At 43.1% G+C, this 18,695-nt stretch overlaps 1 protein-coding gene across 1 annotated transcript in view; it reads right to left on the bottom strand.

Annotated features, from left to right (window-relative positions):
- The window catches only part of LOC115790593 (fibroblast growth factor 12), a 66,488-nt gene extending 54,594 nt beyond the window's left edge, over positions 1–11,894 (bottom strand). The window contains exon 1 of the mRNA XM_030744425.1: positions 11,627–11,894. Coding sequence (XP_030600285.1) covers positions 11,627–11,657 — 31 coding nt within the window. The 5' untranslated portion in view covers positions 11,658–11,894. The remainder of the gene's footprint in view (positions 1–11,626) is intronic.
- Positions 11,895–18,695: the final 6,801 nt, after the last annotated feature.

The following is an 18,695-nucleotide window of genomic DNA, read 5'->3' as shown; positions in this document are numbered from 1 at the left end:
TCCACTTTAATTTAGCTTATGTTAATATTCATGTTAATTCAGCTGTTGCCACTAAAAAGTTCATACTTCTGACTTCTTTATAACTTAGTTATCAGAAAAACGTTGGCCTGAAGGAGGAGAAGCTTGTTTCAGACAGACGATAAAGGCCCAGGATGATTTTAAACTGTGAATCATGGAAAGCTGGAAATAAGCATAAAATCTACTTTAACTGAATGAATGGTGAGTATTAACAGACTGTGGTCCTGGTAAAAACTGTGTTCTTCATCACTCGGTGATGTGATGAAGTTCATCCAGAGTGGCTCCCCGCCTAAAAAAAGCTACTTGCAAATTTATGACTTTTGAGGTTATGAGGATTTTCTCTTTTTATTTCCCCAGCTCCTGAGCTCCATATATTTTTTATTTTTATAAGAATATTTTTAGAATAAATATATGCACGTGGACCTGAGCAGAACAGGTTCACGCTTACATTTTAATGTGACTTGTGCAGATGTTCACAGAAGTTTCACATGTTAACATTATAGCTTCCATTTGGGTCCAAACAGGCAAGAATTACATAAAAATGGCTGGACGGACGTTAGCTGGACGTCAGGCCTCGGTTAAAGTGAACCTGTCTTTGGGAGCAGCTGCCCAAAAAGACTGTGGCACAAGGAGGACAGTCAAGCACCAGTCTTTGGATTTGTGGACAGCCTGCTCTGAAACCTGAACCACACGCTTTCACTGCAGGAATGGAAGAGAGAGAACATCTGTCACACAGCCAAGAATGATGAGTTCAAGAAGATGGAGTGGAAAATGATTCAGATCTCTGAGACCCTGTAACGAAAGACTGAGAGTCAAGATGCACTAATGTGGCTTTGAGACGTTCCCATACTTCACTGGACACCCTTTTCCTGAGAGTGACGGCACCTGTTGTCCAAACTGTCTGATATTCAATTCAATTTTCAATTTAATTAAACTTTATTTATATAGCTCCAAATCACAACAGTCGCCTAGCTTTAAGGTGATATTAAAGCTAATTTTGTGCTTTGTATAGTGGCAGCATTTCTGCTTCTATTAACCTTCTAACACCCACCGGCAAACTATAAAGGGTTACGGCTGGGTGGCTAAAATGCAACTTAACCCCACCCATGAATGGTTGCTTCAGTGACCTGGTTGATGAGGAGTGCAGACTGGTCTCAGGCGAAGATCACCCCACCTGAAATCCTGCTAACAGTTCAGGAAAGTTCTGGTGTCGGCCTCGTGCTTTTGTGCCGGGAGTTTGCACCCAGAAAACAGGGCTCAGAATATCTGACCTGCTTCTGGAAGGAAATGCTTTGTGTTGAGGATGAACTCCTTCCATGAAACCTGAACACGAGCTGAGTAGATGTTCTTTTACTGGATGGCCTCCAGTCTACGTTCTCGCGGATGATCACAAGTAACCCGAACCCAATGGTATCCAAGTATGAGATGATAAACATTCAGAATGACACACATCAAATATTATTTCCTTTTACTTTTCACCAAAACATAAGGTTTGGAGTTCAGTCCATCAGTGAGCACCAGTCGTTATACAAGCATGAGACTGGGACGCTGAAGCTGTGAGTGGTTTGATTTATGAGTTTAAGCTCTTATTATCCACCAGGTCAGCCCTGGGGAATCACTTAGGGCTAGGGTTAATTTTATCCACATACTAAACAAGCATAAATTCATAAGCTAGAAGATGTTGCCTCGTACAGGCATTTTGTCCTCATGGTTTTCTGTTATAAGATGTCCAATAGGTGAAAATTCCTTCTGAAGCGGTAGATGTGACCCTGACCCTAAATACAAACAAAGAATATTCCCTCCACCCACACAAAGACCCCAATGCCAGTGCATTTGGTCAGTAACTGATAGATTCATCCATTCACCCGAATCAACCAATCCAACCATCCAATCAGCCTTAGAAGACGTACACAGGCTTTAAAAAGTGTTCTCAGCTGAGTCTGAACATAGTATAGAAAAAACCTTTCGTGTGATGTGCAAAATCCACAAGTCTGACATCATTATTTACCGGTGTGCACATTCATAACAACATGCAGCAGTGATGACAGGAACTAACAAGTCTGGACACATAAGAGTCTGATGGGCCAGAATGTGGTACCAATTCTTCTCCTACACAGAATACTCAATTAGCAAAATAAAAAGTCAATAAACTCACCCCCCAAAACCAGCCAACCAATCACTGACAGCCAAACTGAATATGACTGTTTTTGTTTACAGACAGAAAATCCTCACGTGGAGGCAGAGCCCTCGAGAAATGAATGTTTTTATTTAAAGATTTCAGCTCTAGCTGCTTGAAAATGATGTTTAAATGACTTCCTGTTCGCCTCAGACCTCTGCTTCTACTGAAGCACCTGCTTCTTTAAAAGCACGTGCATGAAGCAACGAGCCATCAATAAATTTCCACGCTGAACGTGAAGCTTTGGGACTGTAAATTGATCATAAACTGAATCTGATGTTGTTGTTCCACATAAAGCTTCCTGTTTAAAAAGGGAGAGCTGAGTGCTGCCGGGAATGATGGAGACGCCCAGGCCATAAAACATAAGACAGGGAGGGGCTCACATATGCTGAGCTCAGCACATCCTGCCATTTATGTTCATCTCCCACACAGTGGAGGAGAGCAGCTTTTTGTCTGAGGACTCAGCTGCACTTCAGGCCATCCCAGAGGCTCCTTTATTGATTTATTCAAAAAGATGTGTCTCTTCTGATTTTTGTACGCCCGATATAAGTTTCCTGTCCTGTACAGAGACTTGGAACAGTTTAATTGACACTTCATCAAAACGCAGCAAATGAAACCAAATTTCAGTCAAATTTGCAAAAGCAGGAGGAGCTGGCTGCCATTAAACTGCTGCAGGAGACGAGATGACACCATTAAAAGACCTCCAGCCAAAGTTCAGATGTTGAAAAGAAATATGACATTTCTATTCATTTCATGCAGGCTTAAACCACCTAAGTAGCAAAAGCTGCAGTTCCTCTAATGTCCACCAGATGTCTCTAATTGATTCGGTCCCCATTGACTCCCATGTTAAAAGGTCCAACTTTACAGCAGAAATAAACACGTTTACAGCCTGATACAAAAAAAAGTTTTGTTTTCACAACTTTTGTGCTGTTGGTGTCTTCTCGATCTGGTGATGCCAACTGGGAGAACATCCATGTGTCCACAGATTCAAGCTGTCAATCTGCAAATTCGATAAACATTGTCGATAAACATGCCTGTCAGCTGGCAGGTATGCCCAGCTGTCCTGAATAATTAAACTAATAAAGTAGTCAGAAATATAAATGCCTCAACTGAACATTAACATTAATGAAATTGAAATGAACTTATTCAGCTCCTCCTACTAGTGTTGCTCTGCATGACTCACAGTCCAAAATAATCCTGATTATCTTAAGCTGGGCCTTGGTGCAGCCGCTCAGTTCATTTGTCTGAAATAAGCCATTTTAGTTCTTCCTCCTTTAAGCCAAATTTTTCCTGGTTCACTGCTATTTAAAACTTTTGGCATGTTTAAAATGAGCAGCCACCACGTCAAATACACTATATTGCCCAAAGTATTTGCTCACTCATCCAAATGATTGAATTCAGGTGTTCCAGTCACTTCCACGGCCACAGGTGTGTAAACCAAGCACCTAGGCATGCAGACTGCTTCTACAAACATCAGTGAAAGAATGGGTCGCTCTCAGGAGCTCAGTGAATTCCAGCGTGATGTCATGATAGGATGATACCTGTGCAACAAGTCCAGTAGTGAAATTTCCTCACTACTAAATATTCCACAGTCAGCTGTTAGTGGGATTATAACAAAGTGGAAGACACTGGGAACGACAACAACTCAGCCATGAAGTGGTAGGCCACGTAAAATCACAGAGTGGGGTCAGTGGATGCTGAGGGTCATAGTGCACAGAGGTCACCAACTTTCTGCAGAGTCAATCACTACAGACCTCCAAACTTCATGTGGCCTTCAGATCAGCTCAGGAACAGTGTGCAGAGAGCTTCATGGAATGGTTTCCATGGCTGAGCAGCTGCATCCAAGCCTTACATCATCAAGGTCAATGCAAAGCGTCAGATGTTGTCTGGAGGGATGAATCACATTTCTCCATCTGCCAATCTGATGGAGGAGTCTGGGATTGGTGGTTGCCAGGAGAACGGTTCCTGTCTGACTGCATTGTGCCAAGTGTACAGTTTGGTGGAGGGGGGGTTATGGTGTGGGGGTGTTTTTCAGGAGTTGGGATTGGCCCCTTCATTCCAGTGAAAGGAACTCTTAATGCTTCAGCATACCAAGACATTTGGGACAATTTCGATGCTCTCAACTTTGTGGGAACATTTTGGGGATGGCCCCTTCCTGTTCCTGAGTCCTGATAGAACACCTTTGGGATGAATTAGAGCGGAGACTGTGAGCCAGGCCTTCTCGTCAAACATCAGTTTCTGACCTCACAAATGCACTTCTGGAAGAATGGTCAGAAATTCCCATAAACACTCCTAAATCTTGTGGAAAGCTTTCCCAGAAGAGATGAAGCTGTTATAGCTGCAAAGGTAGGCTGACATCATATTAAACCCTGTGGATTAAGAATGGGATGGCACTGATGTGTGTGTGTGTGTGTGAAGGCAGACGAGCGAATAGATTTGGCAGTCAAGTGTATATGACAGGAAATAAGGAAAAGCAGAATAAATCCACTTTAATGTGAACAACCTGCAGCTGCAACCTGAGAACGAGCTGAACTGCAGCAGAACTGAGTTCCTGATTATGGACTGAACACCAGCTGGAACAAACTGACTTTTCCAGCTTGATCCAGATAATGAGCTTAATGTCCTCCAAGTATTGATCTGCTGCAGAAAAAGTGTCCGTGGGACTCTGCTGTATCGACAGTGGTGCTATCAGAACAAGCTCCAGCTCAGTGACAGTCATAGCAAGAAGATGCAGAGTGACGCCTCTCCACTCACACACAATGTTGAGCAGAGTAACCAGCAGAGTAATTACCATGAAAAAGCTGCAGCTGATAGCATCCATCATCTCTGCTGACGCTGCTCATGTTAACCGTTAACTGTAAAAGAGAAGCTGCTGACCGGCAGGGTTTTGTTTTTTAATCAGAACAACTAGCAGACACGAACGCTTCGTGCATTAGCGCAGGAGCTCGATGAATGCGAGAGCGCTGCAGCCAGAAACTGGATCCAAAATGGAGCCAGCTGTGAGAAGCTGAGACAGGTGGCATAAATTAGGACTGGTATCATTAGGGTTTTATTGCTATGGATACGGTTTATCTAAACTGTCCATATATTAGTGCAAAAGACTCACCAGTGATGGTTTTATCTAAACTTCATACTAAGCAGGTATGAGGGTGTGACCCCCCCCCCACTGAGATCAAACTAACTTGGAGACAGGGATTCAGACCCACCTTTAGACACGCCCCCTCCTGCAGGTGTCGCTGTGAGACAGTAGAAGTGAAAACTGACTCAGAGTGACTCATGAGCTTTAACGTATAATTCAAAAGAAAGAAAGAAATGGAAAAGACAGTTTTTGACAGTGAGTGCCGTCTCTGCCCGACCACAGGCTCCACGGTGGGAGGTGGGCACGTGCAGATGGGGCAAAAAAGGTAGCAAACACAGGAAGACCAAGTCAAGGGCACTAATGCTTCTTCCACAGGGTTGCCTGCAGAAGTCTTTAATGACTTTTACTTCTTCTACAGAGCTCTACGGTCAGCAACTGCAGGTGGAGACGGGTGGAGACAGGTGGAGATGGAGTCTGACCGACAGTTCCTTTCGTATTGCTCGTGGTTGGTAATATTTTAAGATGCAGGCAAACACCCTCAAAGTTACTGAACAAAGTAATCAGCGATGCTTTCCTCAACAAAAAGCACAACTTATAACTTTTTTTTGAGTGTTTTAAAGGTGAGGATGTGCAGACTGCCCGGTCCACATCTCTGTCCCCGGTGGTTTGACTGCAGCTCACACCGGCTGTTAAATCATCACTTCCTGACACTGTAATTTCATTTTTCAGTAATGGGAGGGGAAGCTCGAGACGATTCGAGCAACCTTTTCGATCGCCCCGACACGCTGAGTGTTTTTCCACAGGAATGCACATGAAGGTAAAGGGCAGAGTAATTCTACCCCCACAGAGCAAGGACAGGGAGATCCACCTCATTTCACTTGTGAAGGAGAGACAAGAGCTCTAAAATCAAGACTACATCCTGTGGAGGCCTGTTTCTGCAAAATGGAAGACAGCAGCTGACAATTCTTAAAATTATGACTTTATCACAAATGTTGACCCTTCACAAGGCCACAACATCTTAGCTTCTCTTTGGGTGATATTAGATAATAAAAAATGTGTAATTCAGTGTTGAGCCATGAGAATTTCTGCTTTAAACATCCTGCATCGCTCAGCGTGCACACAGGGAGTGAACCTTCAAACCTCTGAAGCTCTGAGGCTGCCAGCACGTCCCGACAAGCTCGGAAAGTCCAACATCAACACAAGGATGCACAGGTAACACAGAGACACCGATACGGACAGTGTTTGGGTGAAAACCCAACCTGAAATTGACAAGAAATACACGCTGTATATGCGCGTGTGTGTGTGTGTGTCTGTGTGTCCGCCGAGTCTCTCAGGTTTCTCTGTTCTGGGCAGCGGGTCACTGAATCGTCCTGAATCGTGTGAATCTGACTCCCAGAATCAATACGACACCGATCTGTGTGATGTAAACAAACACGCTGAAACTCGCCATGCTGCTGTGTTCTCTGTGGTTACATCATAACCTGAAGCCACAGAAAATAACCTCACAAAATTTAAAGTCTCATTTTCTAGTCAACACAACCAACAATCCTCCCTCTGCATGGTGACACAGTAAACATGCAGAAAGCAACACGTGAGCACATTTCAGAGGTCACAGTAACAGAAATTTTAGTTTCTTTTCTTCCTGTTAAAAGGGAGTTCTTCCTTCTCACTGCCTCACAGGGGTTTATCTGATTGTTGTGGTTCTCTCTCTAAGATTTTGGGGTCTTTATTATATAAAGCACCTTGACTGACAGTTGTGGAAGTGGTGCTGTATAAATAAAATTGAACTGTAAACTGAGGAAGAGGAGTTGTGTTATTTGTGTGTTCAGATCCAAATAAAGCAGACCACCAGCCTCTGCCTGGTGTGAGATAAAAATGGCAGATCTGTCTGCTGACGCTGAAGAAAACGCTTTGTCATGCGACCGTGACACTAAAGCAGCGCTTTCCTTAAAATGGAGCCATTGTTCACTGTTGGAGCAGCTCTGACTGCTTCAGCATGAAGAACTTTGAAAGTGAGATTTGAAAAAGCAGACTCAGGAAAATAAACGCGTTTCTGTTTTTTAAAGGATGATGGTGGTTTATTCTTGCAGCACAGCCTCGCTCTCAGAAAGAGGATTTGTGTGAATAATTCCCTGTCGTTCAGGTGGGCTGAGAGCTGCACCGGGCTGCAGTTCTGCTGATAATACACCGCGCTGATGCTGTGAGCCGTCCTGAACAGCAGAGAGCTGACTCATGGCAGCTTTTAACTCTTTTTCAGTTTACAGACGTTCCTCTGACTCCAGCACAGCGTTCAGCTGGAGCCGCTTCACGTGTCCCTGACAGACCTGACGGCTGTAAAATCCAACCGGCTACGACCACATCTGGAGGAGCTTTGACACTCACTCCAGCCAGATGTTAGAGCGGCTGTAAGTGCATCTGCCTGCACTGCAGCAATACTAGATTAAACCTCTTTATTCCCCATCAAAGATAAATGCTGTCGAGCACCAAATGAACTCAGTTAACAGAAACAAGTCTGACTCATAAACCAGTTAGTGCTGAGTTCAAGATCATTTATCTTTGGTGAGTAAGATGACAGAGCGGCGTAACAGGAAGCAGCCTGTATTGAACTGAAGCCTGGAGTACTGTGCATCTGATTTTCTCTAGTATTTATTTTATCGTGAATCTTTTTTTTTTTTTTTTATGAACTCTGAGTTTTTCATCTGCCACAAACACGTTTTAACAAAAACATATTAGCTCTGAATCAGCCTGCTGCTCCTGCTGTCTGATTTCAGTATCATTAGTAAGAGCTGTTTGGCATGTCCCGATAATACAGACTCCAACAATGAGCGCACTGTAGCTGCACCACTTTCATCATACGCGCTTTCTCCCACCAATCCACGTTTTTCCAGCTCCGATGTGATGCCGCGGCTTAAAGTATCAGAGGATGCCGAGCGCAGATCTGAGACCGGTCTGAAATTCATATCCTCACAGTGGGGAACAGAGGCTGGCATTCACACACAAACAAATCTGAGGAGAAAAACTGAGCCTACAAACATTTTACGCACAAATCTGGAATTCATCAAAATTTTCTTTCCCGAGTTTGTTTGTACAAACTCAGCAGATCTGAATTTTTTTCGTTTTTACCCGTAAATGTGGACTGCTGTAGTGTTTGCCCTGTGAAGTGGTTGCTAGGCAACATGACATAATAATGTGCTATAGATAAGAACCTCGCAGAGCCTCAAGTTGCGTCCACACTCACCGTTCGTTGCACATCAGTTACAACAGTTAATATTTACAGTCAGAAATGTGCTTTAATGGCCCAGAACTGTCTCTATTTTATACATGACGTTTATTTCATTCAGTGCTGATACAGACACGAGACAGCTGAGAGACGACTGAATGATGGAAAGATTGATGACACTGATTAAAAAGACACTATAAATGAGATTTGGCCCCAACTACTGAACACTTGACCCTCTTTGCACATTAGCAGGCTAATTCTATTGACCATCACTGACCTTGGCACGATTTTGGATCCTCATGAGGCCCACAAAATGTGGGGATCTAAACTGTTTTACTCTCAGGTTACATATTCATAAAACAAAATGTAAACACAGGGCAAAAACTCCAGTATAAGAGGAGGCAGGGTTATAGTTCAGCTGTACTCTTCAGTACGTATCTGTCCTCCACGTCTGAAGTCAGCATGTGCCGTGGTTATTGAGATACTGAGAGTGTCACGGACAGATGGACAGATGACATGTGGCCATTTTATCTGTATTTTTGATCAATTTACTAAGAAAACACAAAAATAGTGGAAAATAAACCTGCCTGTGAAAAAGTATATTCACAATCCATGAAAGTACACAATGAAACTAAACTGAAATGATGGTGTCGAATACACTAAAAATGCATAATTGACTTTTTTCACAGAGTGGGTGCAGTAAACCAGCTGTTCTCCCACAGTTAACAGCTGGATTATACTGGTAGGAAGCGTATGATTTGGGGGGAATTTCCTTCCACCACAGCCATTCCATCAGCCATCACTGCTTGTAGTCCATGTTATCGAGAGAGAAAGAGGCAGCGGTAAAAATCTGTGGGAGACTTCATTAACAACCAAGATGGCGGCAGAACATCCAGCTGTGGTGCAGAGAGCCAGAACAGAATCGGCCGGTCCGCCGCTGCCCTCCGGGGGTCAGGCAGGGGCCTCTGGGATATCAGTCTGAACTGTTCCTGCTTTAAGCTCTGGATGGTCAGCTGTCACGCCTGCTGCCCCGGTCACTGCAGACAGTTTTACTCTCAGACTTTCACCAGGATGAATGAATAATTCATTAAAACATTAGCAGCGTGTTCGTGTGCTCGCTTGACAGCAGCGAGCTGATTTTACTGCAGCTTTAAAGTCATGCTGGTTTCTTTTCTGCCTTCATCAACAAATTAGTGCAAGAAACTTTACTTAATATGAATCAGTGTTAAACTGTTCCGGTCCCTCTGTTGGCTCAGCCATGAGCTTTTGTAGCGCCTGATTAAAAACCTTCACACATGCTTGTTGATGCAGCTTATTAGCCGAGTTAGCATTTGCTAATGCTGCTGTGGTTAGCGTAGCCACCCAGCCAGGCTGATTAATCGAATACCAGAGGATGGCTCCTAACATTTCCACCATATTATTTGTTTTTTAGTAGGAAAAAGTGACATGAAACACTGCTGTGATCCAGCACCATGTATGTGTCTGCTCAGCAGATCTGGCAGCAGAACAGCTGCTGACCTTTGACCTTAACCACACCTGGACACATCTGGATCTCAGCATCTCTCACTTCCAGGGAACAAAAACCTTTTTAAGGGGCTTTTCTCAGACTCAGCTGCCTGTTCTCTGCATGCAGTTTTTATGTCTCGGTGACCAATAAAGTTCAAATGAATGTTCTGAAATTGTCCCGGAGGGTTTCAGGATCAACGCCAAACGGCGAGACTTAGTTCTAGATTTGGTTTTGAGCGTCTTCATGAGGGAAACGAAGCCCCGCAGTTTGAAAAGTGAGTCATTTTGGGGTATTTTTCAGCAGAACATCTGTGTAGTCTCTCATGGCAGAGATGAATAAACTGGCTCAGGAAGCTGTGACAGCAGCTCTGGTGACTTCCTTCAGCTCTCTGACGGTTTGTGTTTCATGGAGTCAGAGTGAACAGCAGAAGGTGGGCAGGAGGCTCTTCACTGCGACACCAAAACAATTTTCGTTATGTTTGACCGTTTCTGACTCAAACACAAACTGTGACCAAACGTGAGTCGACACAAGTGAAAAGCTCAGACGACGTTTCCCCTTCTCCCTCTCGTGCTGTTGGTGTAATCTTCACCTCGGTTAGCGTTTTTTCTCCTGTGAGGAGGTGCACTCACAGTGAGGCTGAGAGCAGGGACAGGAGAAACTAACTAGAAATTAAATAACAGCAGTGAATTAGCAGGAAATCAGGAGAACATCACAAATTAATTTATCTTGGTCCTCATTCATAATTTGAACATTAAATTCAGTAAATGTAAATTCTTGGATACATTTGTTTCATTTTCCTGATGAAACTCATGAAAGCAACGTTCAAGCTGAGCCTGACGTCGACTTTCACATCAAGAATGATTCCCATGAAATCAGCTCATTTAGTATCAGCTGCTGCTGAAGCTAAGGCATCCAATCAGAACTGGATTGGTGTAATGATGACCCAAACATACCCTGAGATTCATGAGTAAAGGTTCTTTAAGTGTCCGTTTAATGTTTGGGGGGAACTTTTGGACCCGTGTCTGTGACATGTTTCTGGCCCAGCTCCCATGGCATATCATGTGACTGGAAATAATCATATCTTAAGTTGTGTTGCCATGCAGGCCGGGACGACCCGCTGGACGAAGAGTGAGCAGCAGAAGCATCACTGCACCAACAGCAGCTCAGCTCAGCAGCTCCACGTCCGTCAGTCCTCCCGTCACACTGTCCTTCATGTTAACCCTTTCTGAACCTGTCTGTCTTTGGTCAGTCTCACCACCTTCATGTTTTCCTGTCTGTCCATCTTACCACCTGTCTGCCTGTCTCTGTGTGTTTGCTGCATCAGGCTTCTGTCAGCCACACACTCACACACTGCACCCCATCCCAAAATAACCACACCTAAAAAGCTCCAGTGCAGCTGCATTCAGGATGTGAGCAGCAGGATACCGCAGTACACTTCTACCCAACATGCATCACTCCCCTCCACCCATCCACCCATTTATCCATCCACCCAGCACCCTTCATCTCGTCTCCACCCCTCCATCCGCCTCCCCTCTGCAGGGAAAAGCACCAACCCCGTCCCATCCATCCTCACAGGATCAGGGAAACTTCCATCCATCCCTTCATCCACCCATCCCTCCGTCCTACCTGGTGGTGCCTTCTCTTTGACCAGCTCCATCTCCGAGGCGAGGTGCTCCCCTTGCCTGCGTCCCTTCCTTTCTTCCTTCCTTCCTTCCTTAATCAGCTGTTATCAACAAGCGTCGAGCCTCAGAGAATCTGATCGCTGATCAGCCGCTGATGGATCGATGGGTACCGGAGAGAGGCTGGGGGCGGCTGGAGGGCGGCACCGCGGGCAGAGACGCAAACAAACCGCGGGGTTTTCTCAGATCCTCCTCAGCTGCTTCTTCTTCGCCGTTTTTTTTCCTTCTCCTGCGGACGTTTAAGCTCGTGCGTTCACCTGTGCTGTGTCCGCGCGCCGCTCTCTCTCTCTCTCTCTCTCTGCTGCTGCAGCTCGAGCCAGGAGAGCACAGGAGTGACGTCACTTTTAAGGTGGCACGATGGTGGTGGCCAAGGGCGTAACTTTGGTTCCAACATTGGGGGGGGGGGGTTAAGCTCTCTGCCTATTTATTTATGTATAAAATCATTTACTTTTCTAAAATGATTCAGGAGATTTTGGGTTAACTGTATTAGAAATACATTGTACTGCTTTTACTATGTATTTATTTAACTTTCTTTGTATTTACTCTGCACCTTCAACAATTAAGAAAAGGCTTACATTTTTCACGGTTCTTCAAACAGTAACAAATATCTTTCATGAACCTGTTTTGTTTTTATTTTGGAGTCCCTCATTCCACTTTTAAAGAAACTGTTTTAAGTTGGCCAAATATAATAAATACACTAAAAATACTGGATTTTTACAGCAGTCTGTTCTCCACTGAGCATGTGAGAGTTTAATGCAATCTTTACTATTAAACACGTTCTGTAGAGAAAAAGGTTTTAACTTGATGTGTTTAAAATATAACGAGTCTCATGCTGGACCTTTCTGGGACTCTCATCGTCAGTCCTGTTATCAGTACTAATATTAGTTATTAATAACTAAATACATAAAATGTTATGTGTGTATTCACTTGAGTAAAACCATATACTTGTTTAATGAGTTTAGTTTATTACATATTACAGGTATTGTACTGTGCCGTGTGTGCACAAATAACCAGTTTTATCTTTTTTTTTTTTTTGACTCATTGTCAGATTAGGAGCAGCAGGTCTAATGGAGCTAAAATACCTGAACTGGTATTCATAGTGTGTCTGATACACAGCGGCATAGTTATTAAATCATCAGCTAACAATACATTTACCTCATTTTTGTTTTTTTGCTTTTTTACAAGGAGTGTTGTCGACTAACAATGAAAAATTGTTGGTTGTCTGCCTTTTGGCCTCTTTTCATTTTTTTGAACTACACCCGCTCCCAGCCGCTGCTTTGACAGGCAAACGGTGAACGCCGCCGCTTGGTAGAGAAACCGGGTTGGGTGATACCAAGTTTTTGTGGGTTACATTACCAAATGATTAAACGTGCTAGTATTTTACCCAAAATTGATAATGAATAAAGAAAATTAATATGTTATTTATGTAAGATGTTTTTTGTAAATTTAAATGTGACTTTGGGGTGGTGGTGGTGGTGGGGGGGGTTATAGTGACTGGATCAGATTATTGGGGGGGTCATAACCGCCCATGGTGGTGGCGATGATGGTGGCGATGATGGTGTGAGGAGGAAACCTAAGGAAGGAACTTTTAGTGCACAGGGGGCGTCGAGGATGGGGTACCTATTCCACTGCAGGGCATCATGGGAGGAGACGCAGCAACAATAGAAGGAGTTGAACCCCCAACCTCAAGTCAGGGTGTTTGTAGCTGTAAGCACAAAAAAATAAAATAAAAACAAATACGCAAAACTCGGGGCCCACCGCGCATGCTCACTGCTGGTCCTGTTAATTAACGCCATTCAGTGTCAACCTTTTACGGGCGGGAGGGAAATGCTTCCTGCGCTCCCCATTTTCATTTTATGTATTTAAACACTAAAACGACCTGTTGAGAATGAAAGTGTGAGTACAGACTCAGGAAGCATCAGAATGTGTCACCATCTCAGGCCAAAAACAGACAGTAATGTTCAGGTGGGACCTCTGCAGCCTGCAGGTAACTTAAATCCACCTTAAAAGCTTTTAGTGAGACCAGTTCATTAAGATTTAGCTGAAGCCATCAGGAGGGAGCTGGAAATGTGATCACCTTTCTTCCAAAATCAGTGTGAACTTTCTGGACTAACAGAAGAAATGAGTCTTGGGGGTGAAGACCATAAGACGGGACAGACTGAGAACATAGCAGTGGCTGAGTTTATGGAAGGACCAAAAGCATCATACAGTGGTGGTGAACACAAATTAACCTCCATAGATCTGCTGAGGCAAAACCACAGTGCAGAACCTGCCTGAGAATCCATACATTCAAAGGTTTCTTCAGGATCGTAGTGCATTCAGTGGTGCCTAATTCTGCATCCGTGACACACTACAAAGGGCAGCTGCTGCTGGATCGTTCTGCTACTGTTAACAGCACCAGTGATTAAATGTGAACAAATGCTGGACGGAAATGGAGCTCAGAGACGGCCTGTAGCTGAAATTACAGCAGCATATAAAGCAGCCCGACGCCTTTCTTGTCACACCAGTTCCCAAACCATCCTTTATGTTAGTATAATCATGTTCTCGTCAGATTGGAGGAATATTTTCTTTGTCCTTGGTTTTCACACAGAAGATGAATTTACAGGTATCAGCCAGTTCAGTGAAAAACAGGTTACTGCTGAAGAGTAGGTGAAAAATGACTCACATTAAAAGCAGCACTCCTCCCCTGCAGACAGAAATCCACTCAGAATGGACATTTTTTGGGCTTTTTTTTTTTTAACCAAAGTCACCAACATCTCTCTATAAGGGTCATCTTCTGGGTTACGGGTGTTACTACAATGTCATCTTTGGTGGAAGATTTGGGCAGGATGCAGTAAAAATACGTACCACCTTCCTAAACGATGAAGATGAAGATTCGAGCAATTCTACTTTGGATCTAAGACGCTTCAGCAGAATAAAATACACACAGTGCATTTATGACATAAACATTTCTGACTCACAGCACTGTTACTCTCAGCAGATAGACTGTATAAGAAAGATGGATGTAGCCAACATGACATAACTCATTCGTTTTGGGAATACATGTGACCATGTTTGGATGAGAGGATGGAGTGCTAAGCATCAGCTTCACAGACTGTATAGGAGCAACACACACAGAGACCTGCTAGTCAGGTCTCAGTAACATCCAAATAAAATTTGGATGTTACTGAGACCAGAATTTCACACAGCCAAACTGAAGCTCTGCCTTCTTGGACGGACTTTTAGTCCAATGAAGCCACAGCAGCCAAATTATTGGTCAGATAATTGCATTAAAAATGCTCCAAAAGGCTCCAACAGCACAAACACGGTCCTGAGGTCCAGTTAAGAGACTCCAGTTAGCTGAGGCGAAGCCTAGCAGACACCTAGCAGCTACAGCGCCTGTGTCAATATCCACCTGACAGCCAGAGAGGCCACGCCCCTAATAATGCAAACTTTAAGCTTTAATCTAATTTTAACAGGTTAGCTTTTAAAAAGAAAAACAAACACTAATCCAGTTTATATGCTACAAAAAGAAGCTATAAGAATTATAAATCAAATTGGACCGAGAGCCAGCCTGTATTTATTTATTCAACTACCTGCCTTAATGTATAATTTAAAGAGGTTTGAAATTAAAGAATTACAGAAAGATGTACAGTCATATGAAAAACTAAGTCCACCTTTACACAGGAATTTAGACAAATTTATCATCAGTCACTGTGAGCACCTCTATAAAAGCATTCAGGTGTGTGTTAACACAATCTTCTCAGGAGTGGACGTCCCAGCAAATTCACCCAAAGGTCAGCAAAACTGCAAAAACTGAAGAGCTCCGCCTCAGACTCTACAGGCCTGAGTTAGCACGTTTATTTAAACCTTTATTTAAATGTTAAAGGTTAAAGTTCATAACAGTACAACTAGAAATAGACTGAACAGGCATGGCTTGTTGGAAGGGCTGCCAGAAGGAAAGATTCTTGGACAGATGAGACCAAAGAGGAGATGTTTGTCTGTACTGCAGAGCAGCGCGTTTTAGGAAACTAAACTCAGCACATCAGCACAAACACCTCAGACCAGGGGTCGGCAACCTTTAACACTCAAAGAGACATTTGAACCCGGTTTCCACGGAAAAGAAAACACTGAGAGAAAACACCAGAGTATTCTAGAGCCAGATGTGAGCCGATCTGTCCCACATCTGAAGCTTGGACCAAACTGGGTCATCAACAACACAATGATCCCAAGCACAGCAACAAATTTCCAACAGATCTGCAGCGTTCTGCAGCGGCCCAGTCAGAGTCCAGACCTCAGCCTGGCTGAGATGCTGTGGTGGACCTTCAGAGAGCTGTGCATCAATGAATGCTGCAAACATGAAACTGAGCTGAAGCAACACTGAGTCCTCAGTGATGTGAGTGACTGATAAAGTCACACAGGAAACCATCACTGCAACTTATTGCTGCTAAAGGAGGTTCTACGAGCTGCTGAATCAGGGGGTGGACTCGGTTTCTCACAGATCTGCATGTTTGTGTTTATTTTTGGTTGGCTGTAGGAAGTTTAGGTACAAAAAAGATTCAGCCTAGACCTTTTATTTTTGGGGCATTTTCTTGAAAAACTGTAAATAACTGAAATAAACAGGATTATCATTATTCAAAAGAAGGCGACAGTTTCTCTAAAAGTAGAAGCAGTTGTGCACGGGCACCACCACCACCACCCTGCTGGATCAGTGCTTCAGGGTGAATGTCATCTCATTTTCTTTGAGCCACAATAAAAGATTATAATGGAATTACAATCTATATGAATAATTTAAATGGTGCCAGCTGATAAACTGCATCAAAACTATTTCTGCATTTAAAGCTGCTTTTTTTTTTGTAGGAGTTTTGTTTGTGAAGTCCAGTCATGTAAGAGGAGTCACATGATCAGCACACAACATTTTGTGCCCCCCCAAAACTGGTCATCAGTAAATAATTCATATCTTCTGTAAATCAGTGATTTTTTTGATGCTGTATCTTCATTGCTGTCGTCTGAGCATCAGCAGTAAAACCTGCAGTGTGTTTACATGTTGTGGTTATATTTGGACTGTGATGGATGGTTTCCTCTTGGCACTGCGACCGCTCTCACGGCAGCCAGGAAGAGCTGAGCACGAGCCAAACTCAGCAGGAAGAGGCGAGATGGAGAGAGGAGAGCAGGTGGAGGAGACAGGTGCTGAGACAACAGGAACTTGGATGAAAAACAGGAGAGAAGAAAAAGATTAGGAGGAAGTAAAATGAAGTGTTTGAGAGGAGCTGTGTGCTGGGAGAACTGGATATGAAAGAAAGAGCCAGACGGCTGAATTAAGTGGACGGAGGCAGAGAAAATTAATCAGACAGGAGTTATTTTATCAAGTGCTATTTACAACAGTAGTTCCACATTACAGGAGGAGATAAAGTCACTGTGTGCACAAACAGCCTCTTTCACATGACAGCTCCCTCCATCATACCCACTCACAGAGTGAGCTGCTTCCTTTCCTCACTGCTCCCCCCGGTGGTAGAGAGAGGAAACTGCTTAAACATAAAGGATGCAGTATAGATCAGGGCAAAATCCACCAGCCTGACACGTCTGCAGGTTGATTTACCCAATCACAGTCAGTATGTCTGACTGGCCAAATGAAATCTTGAGTCTACACGAGTCATTAGAGAGTCTAAAGTGTCACAGAAGGCATGTGATTGATGATGTAATTTAAATATTGAATATATTATTTGACAGGAGTTGCAGTACAAATGTGTTTGCTTGACATCTAATTCTGCCTCATTTAATTCTCAGAGTCCCAAATGATCATTTTTCCAATGTCGTGCACATTACTTGTGTGCAACAATCTGCAAACAAGATTATATCTTCTTATTCTGCATCCAGAAATTATAACCTTTATAATGAAAACAACAGAAGAAAAGCATAATTATATTGCAAAGTACTATTTCTGTACTGTAGATTTTGCACTAAAGATCATAAACTTTGTTTAAAAGAAAAACTTTGGTCACAAGAAAGCTGTTTAATCCCTAAATGGGGGAAACAACTGAGCACATTAGAACTGACTTTTATCTTATGTACACATGACCTAAAACTACTGAAAACTGATCCCACACATGCACACACAGATTCTACCTTGTAAACTAGGGGCTTCTTTCTGCAGGCCTTACTCAGTTATGTTGCTGCTGACAATCAAAATCTGAGCGGCGCTCCCCAGGGTTCGATTCCAGGGTCCCTATTTTTTTCAACCTGTGCACCCCCTAGGCCCAATTCTGCAATAAAATAACTTTTCATATCACAACTATGCAGATGGCACCTCGATTTACTTCTGTCAAGAATCTGCTGTTGTTCCACAGTATTGTTGCTTAAATAAATGGAGAAAATCAGTTACTCTTTTAAAGTCTTAAGGTCGTGTACACCAAGGCTCAATTATGGGTCCTTTGTTATTTCCAGATTTACTTCTCTCAGAAATCTGCTACTATCCCACAAACATACTGTATTAGGTAATGACCTATTTGCTCTATTTATTAACTTAAATATCTGTTGACAAGGTTCAATGCTGGGGCCTCATATATTCAATAAAATAAGAGTTCTCATTAGTTACATGCCAAACATATTTACCAAATGGCTTTAGTTGAACAGCATTAATATTTTAAGAATGCAGCAAAGTTGTTACTGTTTTGGCGTTCCCCAGGGCTCAGTTTTGAGGCTCTTTTGAGAAGATGACATCCACATTTCCTTTTCTGCTATGGTCCCACACACTTGCATTAATAAATAAATGGTTCACTATTTAACTGTCAACAATCATAAATTCAAGAGCAGGTCCCCGAGGTTTGATTCTGAGGCCTCCCTTCTTTGTTCTATGACCTGTCTGGAACAAACTTCAGTATAATACAAATCGGTCTTTATCCCTATGCAAATGCCAATTTATGTCTTTTAGAAATTGTGCCATAAAACAAAGCACATAAGATGTTTTTGTTTGTTTGTTTTTTTAGTTCATTTATGAGGCATACCGCATGTCTAAATTCTGGAGCTTCTGTTATTTT

The sequence above is a fragment of the Archocentrus centrarchus genome, chromosome 13, assembly GCF_007364275.1.
Source record: "Archocentrus centrarchus isolate MPI-CPG fArcCen1 chromosome 13, fArcCen1, whole genome shotgun sequence".
Classification (NCBI taxonomy): Eukaryota; Metazoa; Chordata; class Actinopteri; order Cichliformes; family Cichlidae; genus Archocentrus; species Archocentrus centrarchus.
The sequence above is the reverse complement of the archived record's forward strand: the minus strand, read 5'-3'. Positions and strand labels throughout refer to the sequence as shown.